The 17,774-nt window shown below is 37.9% G+C and overlaps 1 protein-coding gene across 1 annotated transcript; it reads left to right on the top strand.

Annotated features, from left to right (window-relative positions):
- The first annotated feature begins 8,022 nt into the window (after positions 1-8,022).
- On the top strand, positions 8,023-16,102 carry PTGS2 (prostaglandin-endoperoxide synthase 2). Its single transcript, XM_057533897.1, has 11 exons — positions 8,023-8,079; positions 8,273-8,459; positions 9,901-10,017; positions 10,135-10,278; positions 10,960-11,103; positions 11,528-11,709; positions 12,331-12,414; positions 12,527-12,773; positions 13,029-13,315; positions 13,798-13,945; positions 14,121-16,102. The coding sequence occupies exons 2-11, from the start codon at positions 8,408-8,410 to the stop codon at positions 14,528-14,530; spliced, it is 1,815 nt and encodes a 604-aa protein (XP_057389880.1). The 5' UTR covers positions 8,023-8,079; positions 8,273-8,407; the 3' UTR covers positions 14,531-16,102.
- The last annotated feature ends 1,672 nt before the right edge of the window (positions 16,103-17,774 follow it).

The following is a 17,774-nucleotide window of genomic DNA, read 5'->3' as shown; positions in this document are numbered from 1 at the left end:
CTCATAGATTGAGTTAGGAAGTATTCCCTCTTCTTCTGTTTTGTAGAAGAGACTGTAGTGTTTTGTGGAAGAGACTGTAGAGAATTAGTATAATTTCTTCTTTAAATGTTTGGTGGAAATTGGTAATGAGTCCATCTGGGCCCAGTGCTTTCTGTTTTAGAAGGTTATTTTTTATTAATTCAAATTCTTTAGTAGATATAGGTCTATTCATATTGTCTAACTCTTCTTCCTTGAGTTTTGGTGAATGTGTCTTTCAAGAATTTGTCCATTTCATCTAGGTTATCAAATTTGTGGTCAGAGTTATTATTTAGCCTTTAATTAGCCTTTTAATTTCCATGGGATCTATAGTAATGTACCCTTTCTCATTTCTAATATTAGTAATTTGTGCCTTCTCTCTCTCTCTCTCTTCTTTTCTTAGCCTAGCTGGAAATTTTGATTTTATTGATCTTTTGAAACAAGCAGCTTTTGGCTCATTGACTTTCTCTACTGATTTATTATTTTTGATTTCACTGATTTCTGCTTTAATACTTGCTATTTCTTTTCTTCTGCTTGCTTTGGATTTAATTTTCTCTATTTTTTTTGTTTCTCTCTCTCTCTTTTTCTTTTTGGTTTTGTTTCCTGAGGTGGAAACTTAGATTACTGATTTTAGATCTTTCTTCTTTTCTAATATATGCATTTAATGCTATAAGCTTCCCTTCAAGCACTGCTTTGGCTGAAACCCACATATTTTAAGTTGTGTTTTTATTTTCACTTAGTTCAAAAATTTTAAATGTCCCTTGTTATTTCTAATTTGACCCATGTGTTATTTAGAAGTGTGTTGGGTAATCTCCAAATATTTGGGGATTTTCCAGTTATCTTTCTGGTTATTGATTTCTAGTTTAATTCCACTGTGGGCTGATACATTGTATGATTTTTATTGTTCTAAATTTGTTAAGATGTTTGTTGTTTTTTTTTAATGGCACAGAATGTGGTCTATTTTTGTGTATTTTCCATGTAACCTTGTGTATTCTGTTGTTGGATAAAGTAGTCTACAGATGTCAATTATGTCCAGTTGACTGATGGTGCTGTTGAGTTCAGCTATGTTCTTACTGATTTTCTGCTTGCTAGATCTGTCCATTTTTGACAGAAAAGTGTTGAAGTCTCCAACTATTATAGTGGCGTCATCTATCTCTCCTTACAGTTCTATTTCTATCAGTTTTTGCCTCATGTATTTTGATGCTGTGTTGTTAGGCACGTACACATTAAGGATTGTTATGTCTTCTCAGAGAATTGACCCCTTTACATTATGTAATGTACCTCTTTGTCCATGGTAAGTTTCCTTGCTCTGAAGTCTGTCCCATCTGAAATTAATATAGCTATTACTGCTTTCTTTTAATTAGAGTTAGCATGGTATATCTTTCTCCATCCTTTTACTTTATATGTGTATTTATAGTTAAGGTGGGTTTCTTGTAGAAACCATATAGGTGGGTTTTCTTTTTTAATCCACTCTGATAATCTCTGTCTTTTAATTGGTATATTTGTACCATTGTAGTTTAAAGTGATTACTGATATAGCTGGATTAATATCTACCATATTTGTTATTGTTTTCTACTTGTTGCCCTTGTATTCTTCCTATTTTTGTCTTCCATTCTTTTTTTTTCTGCTAATTGTGGCTTCCATTGAGGATTTTATATGATTCTATTTCCTCTTCCTCCTTAACATATCAATTATACATAAAACAATTTTTATAGTGGTTGCCATATACATTTACAACTACTCCAACTCCATTTTCAAATAACATTATACCACTTCATGGATAGTGAAAGTGCTTCATAACAAAATATTCCTAATTCCTCCCTCTCATCCTTTGTGTCATTGCTGTAATTTACCTCCTACACATAAGCTATCATCCTCAAATACACCTTTGCCATTATTATTTTGAACAAACTATAACCTGTTAGATTAATTAAAAATAAGAAAAATGAAAGTTTTTATTTCACCTTCACTTATTCTTTGCTAATGCTCTTTGTTCTTCTGTAGATCTGAGATTCTGACTTATGTCATTTTCCTTCTCACTGAAGAACTTCTTGCAAGGCAGATCTACTGGTCACAAATTCCCTCAAATTTCGTTTGTCTGAGAAAATTTGTTCCTTCACTTTTGAAGGATAATTTCCTAGGTTGGTGATTTTATTTTTTTTGGTTTCAAAACTTTAAATATTTTATTTCATTCTCTTCCTGCTTGCATGGTTTCTGAGGAGAAGTAGGATGTAATTCTTATCCTTGCTCCTCTATATATAGTAAGGTATTTTTTTTTCTCTAACTTCTTTCAAGATTTTTCCTTTATATTTTATTTTCTGCAGTTTTACTATGATATGCTTAGGTATGGTTTCATTGGCACATTCCTGCTTGATCTTCTCTGAGCTTCCTGGATATGTGGTTTGGTGCCTGACATTAACTTAGGGAAATTCTCAGTCAGTATTGCTTCTGTTTCTTTCTCTCTTTCTTCTCCTACTCTAGTCCCATTATACCTATGTGAGACCTTTTGCAGATCTTCAACAGTTCTTGACTATTTTTTGTGTTTTTTAAAGTATTTTTTCTCTTTGTATACTTTTCCTTTTCAGTTTTGGAAGTTTCTACTGACATGTCCCCAAGCTCAGAGATTCTTTCCTCAAATATTTCCAGTCGACTTAGAAGCCCATCAAAGGCGTTCTTCATTCCTGTTATAATGTTATTGATCTTTAGCATTTCTTCTTTATTTTTTCTTAGAATTTCCATTTCTCTGCTTGTATTACCCATCTGTTCTTGCATATTAACTACTATTCTATTGACACTCATGATCTGATTATTTCCAATATCTCTGCCATATCCCTGAGTCTTGTTCAGATGCTTGCTCTGCCTTTTCAAACTGTTCTTTTGCCTTTCAGCATGACTTGTCATTTTGGGCAAGGTGTACTGGGTGAAAAGAACTCTGGTAAATAGGCCTTTAGTAATGTGGTAGGGAGGTGTGGGGGAGGGGGAGTCTTCTAGAGTCCTGTGATCAGTTCTCAGTCTTTTAGTGAGTCTGTGCCTCTGAGCTGTGAATGTCACAAGTGCTAAGTGGGACATGGCTAGAGGGTGATGGAGTGGAGTATATCCTTTCCCCTAGGTCATTTAGGCTCTGATAAAATTCCCATAGTTTAGGCTCTGGTAAAATAGTTTCTTTTGAGTGCAGGCCTAATTAAAAAGAACATAATGCTCTGGCATATTTCAAAATGGTTACTTCCCCACCCCCCATCCCCCAAGGGGATTTTTTTTTCTTCCTGATATTGACTGTGGGAACCTGGTAGAGTTTCAGGAAGTAAAACTCACAAAAATGAATGGACCCCCTGGAATTTTAAACTCTCAGATTTATGCAAGTTGAGCATCCAGCAATTCCTCAATTACACTTCCTACATAGGCGCTGGTATCCATGTAGGTTTCTGCCTGTGGGTTTCTGTTCTGGTAAATTGCACTTCTCTGTATGGCCAGTCTCTCCAATTTTGAGGGCAGTTTTTTATCCTGTCACCTCACTTCTTTGAGGGATCTAAGAAGAGCATGGAGCTTTCAGTTTGTTCAGATTTTTATTTGTTAGGATAGAGAGGCAACTTCCAAGCTCCTTACAAGCTGGGTCAGAAACTGGACATGCTAAACCTGATATTTAATTAGTGAGTGTGCTCTCATCACGCTGGCCCCAGCACACCCTGCTCACACTCGCTTGCACTTCCTTATCCCCTTTTGGGATTCCTAGCTCCGACACAAAGACCATGTTCAATCTACCTTGGCTCGCCTTAGTAGTTATGATATGCAACCATGAAAAGTGAAGAAAAGAAAAATCTATCAGGGAACTGAGTTGAGAAAAAGAAGATAATTTTTTTTTATAAAACTCAGAAGTAGATATTATTTGGTATTTCTTCATTGGTTTACTTTAACAAGGATTTTTTTTAATTAAAAAAATGTTTATCCTTGTCAACTGAAAAAACAAAAGCACAACCTAAAAGTTGAGAATTATGTATTATTCGGTGGACTTAAGCCCAGGACACAACCTCTCAGATAACTCTGAAGAACTGCTCGGAAGAGGTAAGAGAGGAGCCAGGATATACAGGAGTTTTTGCAAAAAACAAACAAATAAACAAAAAAACCCCAAAACAACAACAAAAAAAAACCCAAAAACCCAGGTAGTGGAACATCAAAAGATTCCTGCTAATTGAAGAAAACCAGACATCTCAAGTTAATGAATTTAGTGCTTTCCACACATGGGAAGATGCAAGAGTCTGGTTTATTGAAATTATTCCTTTGATAGGGCCACTATCCTATTTTTCTGCACCCTGAATCCCCTCAGGGTACACAGTCAGTGCACTGGAAGCCTGTTTATCTCCATCCTGAATTCCCCTCAGGGTGCACTGTCCTGCACCATGAGGGAGGGAGGTGGGTCAGTGGCTGAGGGTTTTACATCCTTTGTTTACTGAAATGATAGGTGACGTTCTTTGTCCACATGCTCTTGTTTTTAGCTTTGAAAGTGTAGCCAGGAATGGGTATATAGCGAGGATTTACTAAAAGACTAAAGTAAGGGTCTTTTATGGGTATTTTTTCTGCCCTTCAGGAAACAGACATACTCTGTGGCATAACCTTGCTAAAATGTCTCTTAAGGCAAGATGCAAGATAGCAAAGCTCTTTTTCTAGCCAGCCTGTCATGAATAAAAAAGACAAGTGGGACTTCCCTGGTGGTGCAGTGGTTAAGAACCTGCCTGCCAATGCAGGGGACACGGTTTTGATCCCTGGTCTGGGAAGATCCCACATGCTGCAGAGCAACTAAGCCCGTGCACCACAACTACTGAGCCTGCACTCTAGGGGCTGTGAGCCACAACTACTGAGCCTGCGTGCCACAACTACTGAAGCCCGTGTGCCTAGAGCCCATGCTCTGTAAGAGAAGCCACCTCAATGAGAAGCCCATATACCACAACGAAGAGTAGCTCCCATTCGCTGCAACTAAAGAAAAGCCCGCATGCAGCAATGAAGACCCAACACAGCCAAAAAAAAAAAAAAAAAAAAAAAAAAAAGACAAGGGGCAATCGCCACTCTCTGAGTGAATCACTAAATCAGCCAAAGGAGAAGGGAGGGAAATAGAATGAATCTCCATGACTAAGACAGTGGATATGAGCATCCTTCCACGTCTGAACGGTAGAACCCTGCTCAAAGCAGTAAAATATATCTCCCTTGAAAATGTTAGCTCATTTGGAATTTTGGGTATTAATAGCCTTTATTGTTCATTTTCTTTTAGCTCATATGAATGGCTTATCACTTCAGTTAACACATATTTCATTCCTTTTTAGTATATTCATGAAAGTTAAATTTCAAATGAACACTGCATATGTGGACTTTTAAGAACATTATAACATCAGACACAAAATCTACTTAGTGATCTTCACAGCAATCAGAGCGAAAAAGAAGTTGATAAAAAATGAAGCAGCAGAAGGGGGCAGTAAAATTCAACAGAATGCTCTGGAAGATTTTTAATATGCTTTCTTATTTTCGCTTTATACAGAGAATTTCCCAACAAATTTCAGAGACTAATAAAAGAAATTTTATATAACAGATACATATATTTGTCTAAAATGTATACAGAAACACTAAATATATACCCAAATGAGAGTTATAATTTTTACATAATCATAACCTTATTTTTTATGGTGTGACATATAGCATAATAATCGTAGTACTTTTCTACATAAGACAGGTTTAGCCATTTTGATTTGGTTTGGGACATTTAATATTCCCCCATGACCAGCATCCCCAAATATACTTTCCATTTTATTTTATTGTCTCAGACTTGTCAAAATTAATAAATCACTTTTGTTTTTCCTGAAGCCCATAATTGGACTTCCTTTCTAAACTGCACCCATCCTTAAAATGTCATTTTCTCCTTGAACTATTTTCTAACTGCATAGGCACATGCGACTCTCTGTACTCTATTGTGCTATAGAAGTTACAGATTAAACCAAGTACTTTAACCAAATAGATGTTTTTTAATTGAATTTCCACTATGAAATGGAGTTCAATTTCTTTAAGTTCCAAGTAGTGTAAATGTGATTATTCTCTACGCTGTTTTGTTCTCACCTTTGAATTCAGCCTCTCTGCAAACAACAGAACACACTTATATACACAGTAGGTATATATACTTATATACATAGTAGGTATACAATTAAGCTCTGATGAGGACAAGGATGATGATGACTTCAAAATGAGTTCAGGATTACAATATAACATTTTAGTATACTTAAAATTCAGAGTATGAATTCTTCCTTTGCATCTAACCAAGCTAAAATTAGTAGTCTTAAATATCAACTTAAAATTTGAGTAGATACACCCTGCTCACTTAAAATGAAACAGAAAACTGGAATTATTAAAAGAAATTATTATTATTATTATTTTTTAATTTATTTATCTTTGGCTGTGTTGGGTCTTCGTTTCCGTGCGAGGGCCCTCTCCAGCTGTGGCAAGCGGGGACCACTCTTCATCGCGGTGCGCGGGCCTCTCACTGTCACGGCCTCTCCCGTTGCGGAGCACAGGCTCCAGACGCGCAAGCTCAGTAACTGTGGCTCACGGGCCCAGTTGCTCCGCGGCATGTGGGATCTTCCCGGACCAAGGCTCGAACCCGTGTCCCCTGCACTGGCAGGCAGACTCTCAACCACTACGCCACCAGGGAAGCCCAAGAAATTATTTTTTAAATCTATGCTCTTAGTTGAAACTTCATGTAAGACTCAGTACAATAAATGGGAATTATTAAATATGTCTAGAGGAGAAAGTCTTCCTGGGTGAGAGGGAATTTTAGCCATTTGTGTCTCATGTAGAATCAGATAATGTGTACATTAAGCAAAATACTTTTTAAACAAATCCAGTGTCTTTTTTAAAGGCTCTACAACGCTGCTACTTTTTTTTCATTTCTTTTTTTTTTTTTAGCATTTTACCCTCACACACCCTCCCACCACCACCAAAAGATAGATGTTAAACAAAAGCAAAGGATGATGAAATTCAAAATTGTCAAAATCACCCTTCTTTTACATCCATTTCATCCAAATTCCTCATCAAATTACCTTCCAAAATGAGAATAGAAAATTGGCCCTAATAAACCCAGACAATTGAAAAGTAAACGTAATGTATTTTAATCTTTTGTCACAACTCATCATCCTGGAAAAGTAGGCAGAAAAGACAAAAAAGCAAACTTTAAAAATCTACTTCCTTCTATTTGTATCTCCTGTGAAGGGCTGGCGACCCAAACAGTGGAAACCACGCGGCAGAGAAAGAAATGCATTAAAGCAGAAGTTTTGGACGTTTAGCATCCCTGCAGATACTGGTCACCTCCGCTTCCCTGGTTCATCGGAGAGGAAAGTTTATATAAGCGGTGACTCTTCGATCCCAGATTGACTATTTACAGGATAAGCACTCAGGATCGGTATTGAGGAGAGGAATTTACCTTTATTTCCTCTCTCCAAGAAGCAACGTCGGGGTGGTGGCGTGGAGAACAGCATTTCCTATGTTAAAAACAACTCAGCTATAAAGAGAAGCTACAGATATGTACGCTGACTATAGCTATCACATTTCATTAGGTCGAGTAAAAATCTAAAAAAATTTTAAATGTATGTTATGTATGTGCTGAATCTACACGAGGCTGAGTGGTCACTGAAATCATGACACGTCTGACATACACGACATGAGTAAAACATGTCAGCCTTTCTTGGACCCACTCTCCCCAGTCTGTCCAGACTGTGTCTTCTTCGGCCCCCCAAAGCCTAGGGACCAGACCGGGGGCGGGGGCGCGCAAGGGGATTCCCTGCGCTCCGGAACCTCCAGGCCCCTCTGATTCCGGGAAAGGAAGCCGAGGAGGCCGCCCTTCCCCCGCAAGAAGATCTGCCTCGGCACCGGGTCTTGGAAGGCTGGGTCAAAGACCCGATAGAAGGAAAGGAATCTGGCGCGAAGCCCGGCGCCGTAGGCGGAGAAACCCGGGGAGGGCCTCAGGAAGATCGAAGTGGGGAGGGGGCGATCCGCTTTGCACCCACCTTGGGGAAGCCGAGCGCAACCTCCCAGGTTTCCGATTTTCCAGTTTGCATGGGTAAAAAAATCCTACCCCGACCCGGGCGGGTCTTACGCAATTATTTTAGTGGAGAGAGGGAGGAAAAGTTTTGGAGGGGGATGGGGGGGGGGAAGGAAAGGCGGAAAGAAACAGTCATGCCGTCACGTGGGCTGTTTTCACGCATAAAAGGAAGGTCCTCTCCGTTAGCTTCCAGTTGTCAAACGACTCGCAGCAACCGTCAGAGGACGCTCAGGAACTCCGCACCGCGCCTCCTCCAGCTGGACAGGCGGGACCCACACAGCGCAACGCCTCCGCCGATCCCGCGCCCCTTCCGCAGCCGAGATGCTCGTCCGCGTGCTGCTGTTCTGCGCCGCCCTGGCGCTCTGCGGTGCAGGTGAGTGAGTACCTGGGCGCCCGGCACCTGGGACTCCGCGGCTCCGTACACCCGGGTCGAGTTTCCGCTCTGACCTCTCCAGGGAGCTCTAGGTATTCTGAATACCCTCGGAAGGCAGAGGCTGTATGTATGAATTTGTAAAGAGGCTGGACCACTCGAGTCCAAATAAACTGGACGGACAGCTCAGCTTTGCCATCAGCTCTGATCATCATGGGTCACTTACTTAACCCGTCCGAGTCTCACTTTTCTCATCTGCTAAATAGGAATAGTGATACTAATTTGCAGGTTGTCATAAGACAGAATCTGATCAATATATGCGAGATGTTTTGTTTTTTTTAATAGTACCTACTGCTATTGAATGGAAATAATTGTATTAAATACCCTAGTTAGTGCTTTCCTGCCCCAGGGAAGTCCAGATTATTTTTTCAGGTAAGCAAAATGTTTAAAAACGAAGCTGTTTTTACTTTGAAATTTTCTCTACTTTTTTTTTTTTTGGCCGCACTGCGCGGCTTGCAGGATCTTAGTTTCTTGACCAGGGATGGAACCCAGGCCCTCAGCAGTGAGAGCAGAGTCTTAACCACTGAACCGCCAGGGAATTCCCTGTTTTTTGTTTGTTTGTTTTTGTTTAATGTAAATTAAGTCATGCCACTTTAATACTGAAAACCATTCAATGATTTCCCTTGACACATGGAATAAAACCCAAATTCCCATAAGACCCACATGATCTGCCTTTGCCTTTTCTGAGCTCGCCTTCCACCTCTCCTCCTAGCTTTGCTTCTGCCACACTCTCTCAAACACGCCTCAGGGCCTTTGCACTAGTTTTCCTCTCAACTTGGAATGTTCTTCATCCAATCTTTCAACAGCTTTGAGTTCTGACAAAAACAAAAAGAAAACAAACAAACAAACAAAACTTAAATTTTGATTAATGTACTAGATCTATTCACTTTAATTTTGGAAGTCCTACTTCTTTGAGCCTCTTAAAAAGGCTAATTTGAACATCTAAAGAGTTACAAAGAAAAGCTTAGCAACATTCCACCAATATGTCTGGTGGAATATTCTGTTACCTTTATTTAGAATAGGAAGTTGTTATTTCTACATTATAACCATTCTGTGAGGCAAGCCAAAAAAAAAAAAAAATTGTTTTCCCATGACTACCTGTACATTTCTTGAACTTTTTTATCGTAAAGTTGACTCATAGTAAGTAAAACAATTAAATGTTTAAGTCAAGATTAAGTCACTGAAGAATGATTTATTCACTGTCTTTACTTTCTTTTTTTTAAATTTGGGTATAGTTGTTTTACAATGTTGTGTTAATTTTTACTGTACAGCGAAGTGGAGTTCCCTGTGCAATACAGCAGGTTCTCGTTAGTTATTTATTTTATACATATTATGGCATATATATGACATATATGTCAATCTCACTGTCTTTACTTTATTGTAGCAAACCCTTGCTGCTCCAGTCCATGCCAGAATCGAGGTGTATGTATGAGCATAGGATTTGACAAGTATAAATGTGACTGTACCCGAACAGGATTCTATGGTGAAAACTGTACCACACGTAAGTTTGTTTTTGGGTGCCCTCATTTGGAATGGGGATAGATACAGTTATCATTTTACAGAATGGTGTCTTATAATGAGGTCCGGTTAATTTCTCTCTTTTTTTTCCTCATTGCAGCTGAATTTCTGACAAGAATAAAATTATTCCTGAAACCCACTCCAAACACAGTGCACTACATACTTACGCACTTCAAGGGACTCTGGAACATTGTCAATAACATTCCCTTCCTGCAGAATATGATTATGAGATACGTGTTGATATGTAAGTACAAATCACTTTCTAGGGCTTTCAGCGGCCTCAAAGAAAAATGTACTTTATAAAACTTTAGATTTTTAAACTTAATCCAAAACATATTTAAATGTACCATTTTAGTTTGCCTTCTGTCTTGATGGCCAAAAATATTGACATCTGAATCCCTTCAAGTTTATAAAGTTCTGTCTCACAGTCAGAATTCTACTGAAAATCCTGCATACCTGCATACCTCTTCTAACCTTCACTGTTCTTGACAATTTGTGAAGGAAGTGTGGTCTAGTTGTTTATTGAATGCCCATGGGCCACAGAATTGCACCCATTAAAATAAATGGATAATTTGGATTGGGGTCAGCAAGAAAATTTATTTCTAAAGTGAGTGTCAAGCCCAGACATTCCTAACAGGCCTCTTGAGCAGTAAGTGGATGGTTATTTGAAAAATCAAGATGGCTGGACCATACTGTCTTCTGTAAAGTATATATATATCATCAAAGATGCATTTTAATGAATCATTCTTTCCTCTTTTCTAAGTACCAGTGGCAGTTAGGCTTTAAAGTATAACTGTTTTAAAATAGAGTATCTTTGTTGGAATTAAATTCACTCTAGTGCCACTTTGCACATTTTACAATAAAAATGAACATTGATTTGCCTTGCATATGGGAACAAATAGTTTTTTTTCCCCTCCAATTTCAGCGAGATCACATCTGATTGAGAGCCCGCCAACTTATAATGTGCACTACAGCTATAAAAGCTGGGAAGCCTTTTCTAACCTGTCCTATTACACCAGAGTTCTTCCTCCTGTGCCTGATGACTGCCCAACGCCCATGGGTGTGAAAGGTGAGTGAGAGGAAGCAGTTAGACATGTATTAACTGTAACTGAGATTGGATTGCTACCTAGAAAATTTGACCATAAACCATGATTTATTTGTTCATAAAGCCATTTTTTCCTTATGGATATCTCTGGAGATTTTTTGAAAGTGAGTCCATGTAAACTACTCCATGAAAGTGAATGGGCATTTTGGTATAATGGCATGATGTTTTCAAATTCTATCATTAAAACTGAATTAATACTGTAAACAAAATAGATGAAAATATTCAATAAGAAGTTGTTCCCCTGTATTTTAGAACTTCCATTTATATTATGATCCTGTTCAAAGTTGTACTTCTCCTATAAGTGAAAAAGACCCTGGTTACTTGACAGTCACTCTCTGCTTCCTTGAATATAGAGATGGATTCTTATCTTGGCTTTCTCATTTTTCAGGGAGGAAAGAGCTTCCTGATTCAAAAGAAGTTGTGGAAAAAGTACTTCTAAGAAGAAAGTTCATCCCTGATCCCCAGGGCACAAATATGATGTTTGCATTCTTTGCCCAGCACTTCACCCATCAGTTTTTCAAGACAGATCATAAGCGAGGACCAGCTTTCACCACGGGACAGAGCCATGGGGTAAGACAGAGTTAAATCAAAATTAGTAGCAAATCATAGTTCTATCTATAAAACCTTAATGGAGTTTCCATTTTAATTCACTGGTTTGGTAAAAATACAAAAACAAACACACACACACACATACTTACATACATATATACAGATTATTATTTGTAGTTTGGCTCTTCTATTTTTAGTTTAAAATATTGGCACTGCAGAAGGTTGTCTTCAAAAACATTTGTACCCTGATTATGCTGCCTTAAATATTTTAAGGTGAGATTTTTGCAGCATTATTATCTCTTGGATTTCAGTGACATAGCTTCAAGTTATTGATAGGAATTTTATATCAAACATTTTCTGCTTTTTAAAAGAAATACCATATAATTATAGTGAAACTTATAAGCTCCATATGAGACACTAATAGGTGACATATTTAGGAGACATATTTAGGTTTGTAGGTTTTAGTAGCTTCAGTGGATAAACAAGTTAATTTATTATTTTGTGGCTGTGAAAAATGTGTTATTGAAAAATTTTAATTAAAGCAAACTAAATCATCAAGTTATTTAGTGATAAATATATCATAGACACTTTACATAAGAATAAACAACAGCAACAAATTAAAAATTTTCCATAATCTTCTAGGTGGACTTAAATCATGTTTATGGTGAATCTTTGGAGAGACAGCATAAACTGCGCCTTTTCAAGGATGGAAAAATGAAATATCAGGTTTGTCCCATTTAAATATTAAGAATTAGTTATGACTCACCACCCACCTATGTTCAAAATCTCTCATGATTAAAATTTGTTTTTTACCTCTTTTGTTACTGTTATTTTTTAGATAATTGGTGGCGAGATGTATCCTCCCACAGTCAAAGATACTCAGGTCGAGATGATCTACCCCCCTCATGTTCCTGAACACCTGCGGTTTGCTGTGGGGCAGGAAGTCTTTGGTCTAGTGCCTGGTCTGATGATGTACGCCACAATTTGGCTGCGGGAACATAACAGAGTGTGTGATGTGCTTAAACATGAGCATCCAGAATGGGACGATGAGCAGCTGTTTCAGACGAGTAGGCTGATACTGATAGGTAAGCAAGAAGAGCAAATCATTGAAATAAAACCCTCTTCCCCAGAGAAAACGAACTTTGCTAGGTTTTCAGTAATTCTGGGGGAATGTAGTACATGTAAAATCACCTGCTCCACATTCATTCAATTCTTGAGCTTTTGATGGTGAAAAAGAAAATCTAGAAAGTGAAGGAATGGCAAATTAACAATTGCATTTCGGTTGCTTGAACGTTTGTGAGAAGGAATTCATGTCCTAAATTTTTCTTTTGTGGCAATAGGAGAAACTATTAAGATTGTGATTGAAGACTATGTACAGCACCTGAGTGGCTATCACTTCAAACTGAAGTTTGACCCAGAGCTGCTTTTCAACCAACAATTCCAGTACCAAAACCGTATTGCTGCTGAGTTTAACACACTCTACCACTGGCATCCCCTTCTGCCTGACACCTTTCAGATTGATGGCCAGCACTACAACTATCAGCAATTTATCTATAACAACTCCCTCCTACTGGAACACGGCCTCACTCAGTTTGTTGAATCATTCACTAGGCAAATTGCTGGCAGGGTAAGCATTATTATTGAAAAACAAAACAAAACAAAGGACTAGTCAGTAACTAGAATTTCTGCCGCAGAAATGATTTTTCTTAAACTGACTAAAAGAGTAATTATTTGCTAGTAATATTCTTTCCTTGAAATAAGAAGCCTAACATATAATCTCGATTATAATATAATGTTACCATTATAATCTAGATCATAGAAATATTCTATAAATACTCCAAACTTACAGTTTAGGTCTCAGCTGGGAGCTGGGGCATCAGTCTTACGTACTTGGCACCCAAGGCATGCTTTTAAAATAAAAATCTGGGAATTCCTTGGTGGTCCAGTGGTTAGAACTTCACACTCACTGCCGAGGGCCCAGGTTCAATCTCTGGCCAAGGAGCTAAAATCCTACAAGCCGTGCAGCACGGCCAAAAATAGGAAAAAAAAAAAAATCTTAAATATGCCTAAAACTCAATTGTGTTCTACAATGTAATTCATTTTCAACAGGTTGCTGGTGGCAGGAATCTTCCAGTTGCAGTAGAGAAAGTATCAAAGGCTTCAATTGACCACAGCAGAGAGATGAAATACCAGTCTTTTAATGAGTACCGCAAACGCTTTCTGCTGAAGCCTTATAAATCATTTGAAGAACTTACAGGTGAGAAACAGTTTCTCAACTTCTTCAGAGTCAAGGGGCAAATGGAAACAGCACAAGTTGAAAGCAAATTGAGCAAAGAAAGCAAATTGAGCGAAGCAAATTGAGTAAGACTTTTTTTTTTTTATTTTGTAAAAGTTTGACATTGGTTGTATCTCTGTCCTTGTCACCTTCACAGGAGAGAAGGAAATGGCTGCGGAGTTAGAAGCGCTCTATGGTGACATTGACGCCATGGAGCTGTACCCTGCTCTTCTGGTAGAAAAGCCTCGACCGGACGCCATCTTTGGGGAGACCATGGTAGAAGTTGGGGCACCATTCTCCTTGAAAGGACTTATGGGTAATCCTATATGTTCTCCTGAGTACTGGAAGCCTAGCACTTTTGGTGGAGAAGTAGGTTTTAAAATCATCACCACTGCCTCAATTCAGTCTCTCATCTGCAATAACGTGAAAGGCTGTCCTTTTACCTCATTCAGTGTTCAAGATCCACAGCTCACCAAAACAGTCACCATTAATGCAAGCTCTTCCCACTCTGGACTAGATGATATCAACCCCACAGTACTACTAAAAGAACGTTCAACTGAACTGTAGAAGCTGATGGATCATATTTATTTATTTATATGAACTATTTCTTTTAACTTAATTATTTAATATTTATGTTAAACTCCTTGTGTTACTTAACATCTCTGTTAAGGAGAAAGGGGTCATACTTGTGAAGATTTTCATGTTGATTTTAAAGATGTCTTCAAGTTAAAGGGGGAAAACAGTTTTCATTCTTTCGTACAATCCAATGAGAAATGAGTGTGACATCTTTTTACTTGAATTTCAACTTATAATAAGAACAAAAGCTAAGATGTTTGAACATTTAAATGCTGTTACAAGATGACAAAATGCTGCACATTGCTTTCTACGCTATCGATATTTCCAAGGTGTCTTCCATGATGTGTGAGAAGCAACTACCTACTCAATGATCATTTTATGATCTTTTAACCATTTTCTGATCAGTTTACTTCTATTTCGTTTTCCTGGTTTTAAGGTCTGAGTTTCTTTCTTTGGACTCTATACTTTCTTACCTGAACTTATGCAGGTTTTCAGGGAAAGCTCAGCTCAGGACTACTACAGAAGACCTTTACAAGAAGGTATACACTCATTTTAAGTGGAAGGCAGAGAACTTTGTGAATAATTTAAAACCAAAGTAGCCTTATAGAGGCTAATAGCTTAGAACTGTAGGGGGTTCTTAACAGTAAGAAAGTTATTCCTATTCTAATGAATGTCCATTCTCACTTAAAAACAAAACTAAATTGCTGAATAGTTCCCAGGAAGACAATGCTTCTTTTCCACATCTCATTGTCAGCTGACATTTTCTGGTACTGTATATTAATTTAATTTATTGAAGACTATTATTTATGTCTTCTTAGGATGGTTATTATAAACTGGGTTTAAGGCTGCATTGATTTTTTTTTCTGCATTATATCAGAATCAATGTATCTTTTGGGATTACTTCTGAATTATTAATACAAGATAAATAATTGGCTTAAGATTTGTGAATACATTTATTTAGGAATCCAACTTTGGTATACTGAGATGTAAAGTTGGAATTTGTCTTCAAGGTTTACCTATACACCAGCCCACAGAGAATGTTGTGTCTCATTAGCCTGGATGTGCTATAAGACTGATATTTTGTACATTTTTGAAGGACCTGTGGACGTTTCATTAATTCATTAACCCATAACTTTCTGGGGGGACATTCCGTGCAAAGAACTGTGGGTTTTAATATTTTTAAATCAAGCACTGATTACAGATAACATCAGTATTTATGTAAATAATTGAAAAAGTATGCCTCAGGCAGAGAGAGAAAATAAAATTTCATTAAAGAGAAATAACTCAGGGGAACTTTTAAGGTTTTATGTTATTGTTAAGAAAGAGTCAATAGTAGAAGGGCTTGTATAAAAAACTGTTAACTTGATTTAAAAAACCTGATTTGTTAATATCTGAATGACTGAATCTGGGAATTTGGAATATGTGATGAATGTTTTGGTGCCTCAGACAAATGTATGATTAAATTAATTTATGTAAACTGTAAGTGTTGAAACAAATGTCTGTTTATTTTTGTACTATTTAAGAACTGAAAATCTCTTCTAAAATAAATTTTGACTTGCTGTATATCTTTGTCATGCGATGATTTCTGTAAGGCATTATTATTCTCCTATCTCTTCCAAACTGGACTGGCCCTTAATGAAATGGTTCTGCCCTCAGTCATACAGAGGCTTTTTAAGGTCACTATAATCTCTCATTCACGGCAACACTGTATTAGAAAATGTGTGCTCTGTGCTATAGGGGATAGCCACAGACTTGTTTTCATTGCCTAGTCTTAGAAGAGGAAAAAAAAAAAAAAACCAAGTATACAAAAGGCAAAGAATAAGACAAAGTTACTAAGGAGGTACAAAATTTAACAGGAAGTTCAAAGAAGGAAAGATTATGTTCAGTTGGGTAAATCATTGAAACCTGGCTCATTGGCTTGTCATTCCCTACTCTTGACATCTTGGTAATTTCAATATCCACATGGACTGCATATTTAACATCCTGTCTGGGCTCTCTTCTCTTCAACTCCAGTGTTGCCTTCTTCCATAGTTCCTATGGTCATACAGACCTTGATCTCATCATTAATTACTGCACCATTTCCAAAATTTTCATTTCAATAGTCTTCCTTTATTCCCAACACTTCCAGCTCACTTTATTCCCAACACTTCCAGCTCACTTATTTTAGTACTTACACTCTAACATCTAACTTCAGTTTCACTGAGCCTATTGATTCACCAGACCTCATCACTATCTTTCACCTCTTATCTCCTCATTTCCTTCTTTATGCATCTAACTCAGATTCCATTGCCCATGTTTGGACTCCCTCATTTCTTGGTCTACTCTCCACTGTACTTAACTGGCACAACTTAATTTCATCCATAAACAGATTATTTGACTTCTCAGTAGCATTCAACACAAATGTCTATAGCTTCTTTACTGAATTTTTTTCTTGGCTTCATGGCTTCATACTCTTCATCTTTCTTCCCTTTCACAGAGTGTTACTATTCAGAGGGTTGTTTGGGTTTTTTAATAAATTTATTTATTTATTTTTGGGTGCTTTGGGTCTTCGTTGCTGCCGGCTTTCTCTAGTTGCAGCGAGCGGGGTCTACTTTTCATTGCAGTCCGCTGGCTTCTCATTGCGGTTGCTTCTCTTCTTGCGGAGCACGAGCTCTAAGCATGCGGGCTTCAGTAGTTGTGGCTCACGGGCTCTAGAGCGCAGGCTCAGTAGTTGTGGCGCTTGGGCTTAGTTGCTCCGCGGCACGTGGGATCTTCCTCGACCAGGGCTCAAACCCGCGTCCCCTGCATTAGCAGGCGGATTCCTAACCACTGCACCACCAGGGAAGTCCCAGGTTGTTTGTTTTTTAAAGTTCTTCATACATTACTGTATCTATAAATTGAAGTCTCTTGATTCCCCTTTCTCTTATCTGAACTCTACCAGGTTAATTTCATCCAAGTTTATAAGTTGAACCACTAATCACTCTCAAATTTGTCTCCAGAACCAACTTCTGTCAATTAATAACTTCTCTACTCAAATTCATAAATTTAGTGTCTTACTTTATATCTCTGCCCTCTCAGCACCACATACACCAAATAATAATCATCCAAAGTTAAAGACACCACTATCCTCTAGTTTTCAAGCAAAAATGATCTCTTTCCTTCATATCCATAGCCAGCCTAGCAGCAATTCTGTCGACTATATCCCACACACAAATCCTAAATCTGTCATTTTCCCTCCAACTCCATGACAACCAAC

The sequence above is a fragment of the Balaenoptera acutorostrata genome, chromosome 1, assembly GCF_949987535.1.
Source record: "Balaenoptera acutorostrata chromosome 1, mBalAcu1.1, whole genome shotgun sequence".
NCBI classification, from domain to species: Eukaryota; Metazoa; Chordata; class Mammalia; order Artiodactyla; family Balaenopteridae; genus Balaenoptera; species Balaenoptera acutorostrata.
Note: the sequence above shows the minus strand (reverse complement) of the source record. Positions and strands in the feature narration are given on the sequence as shown.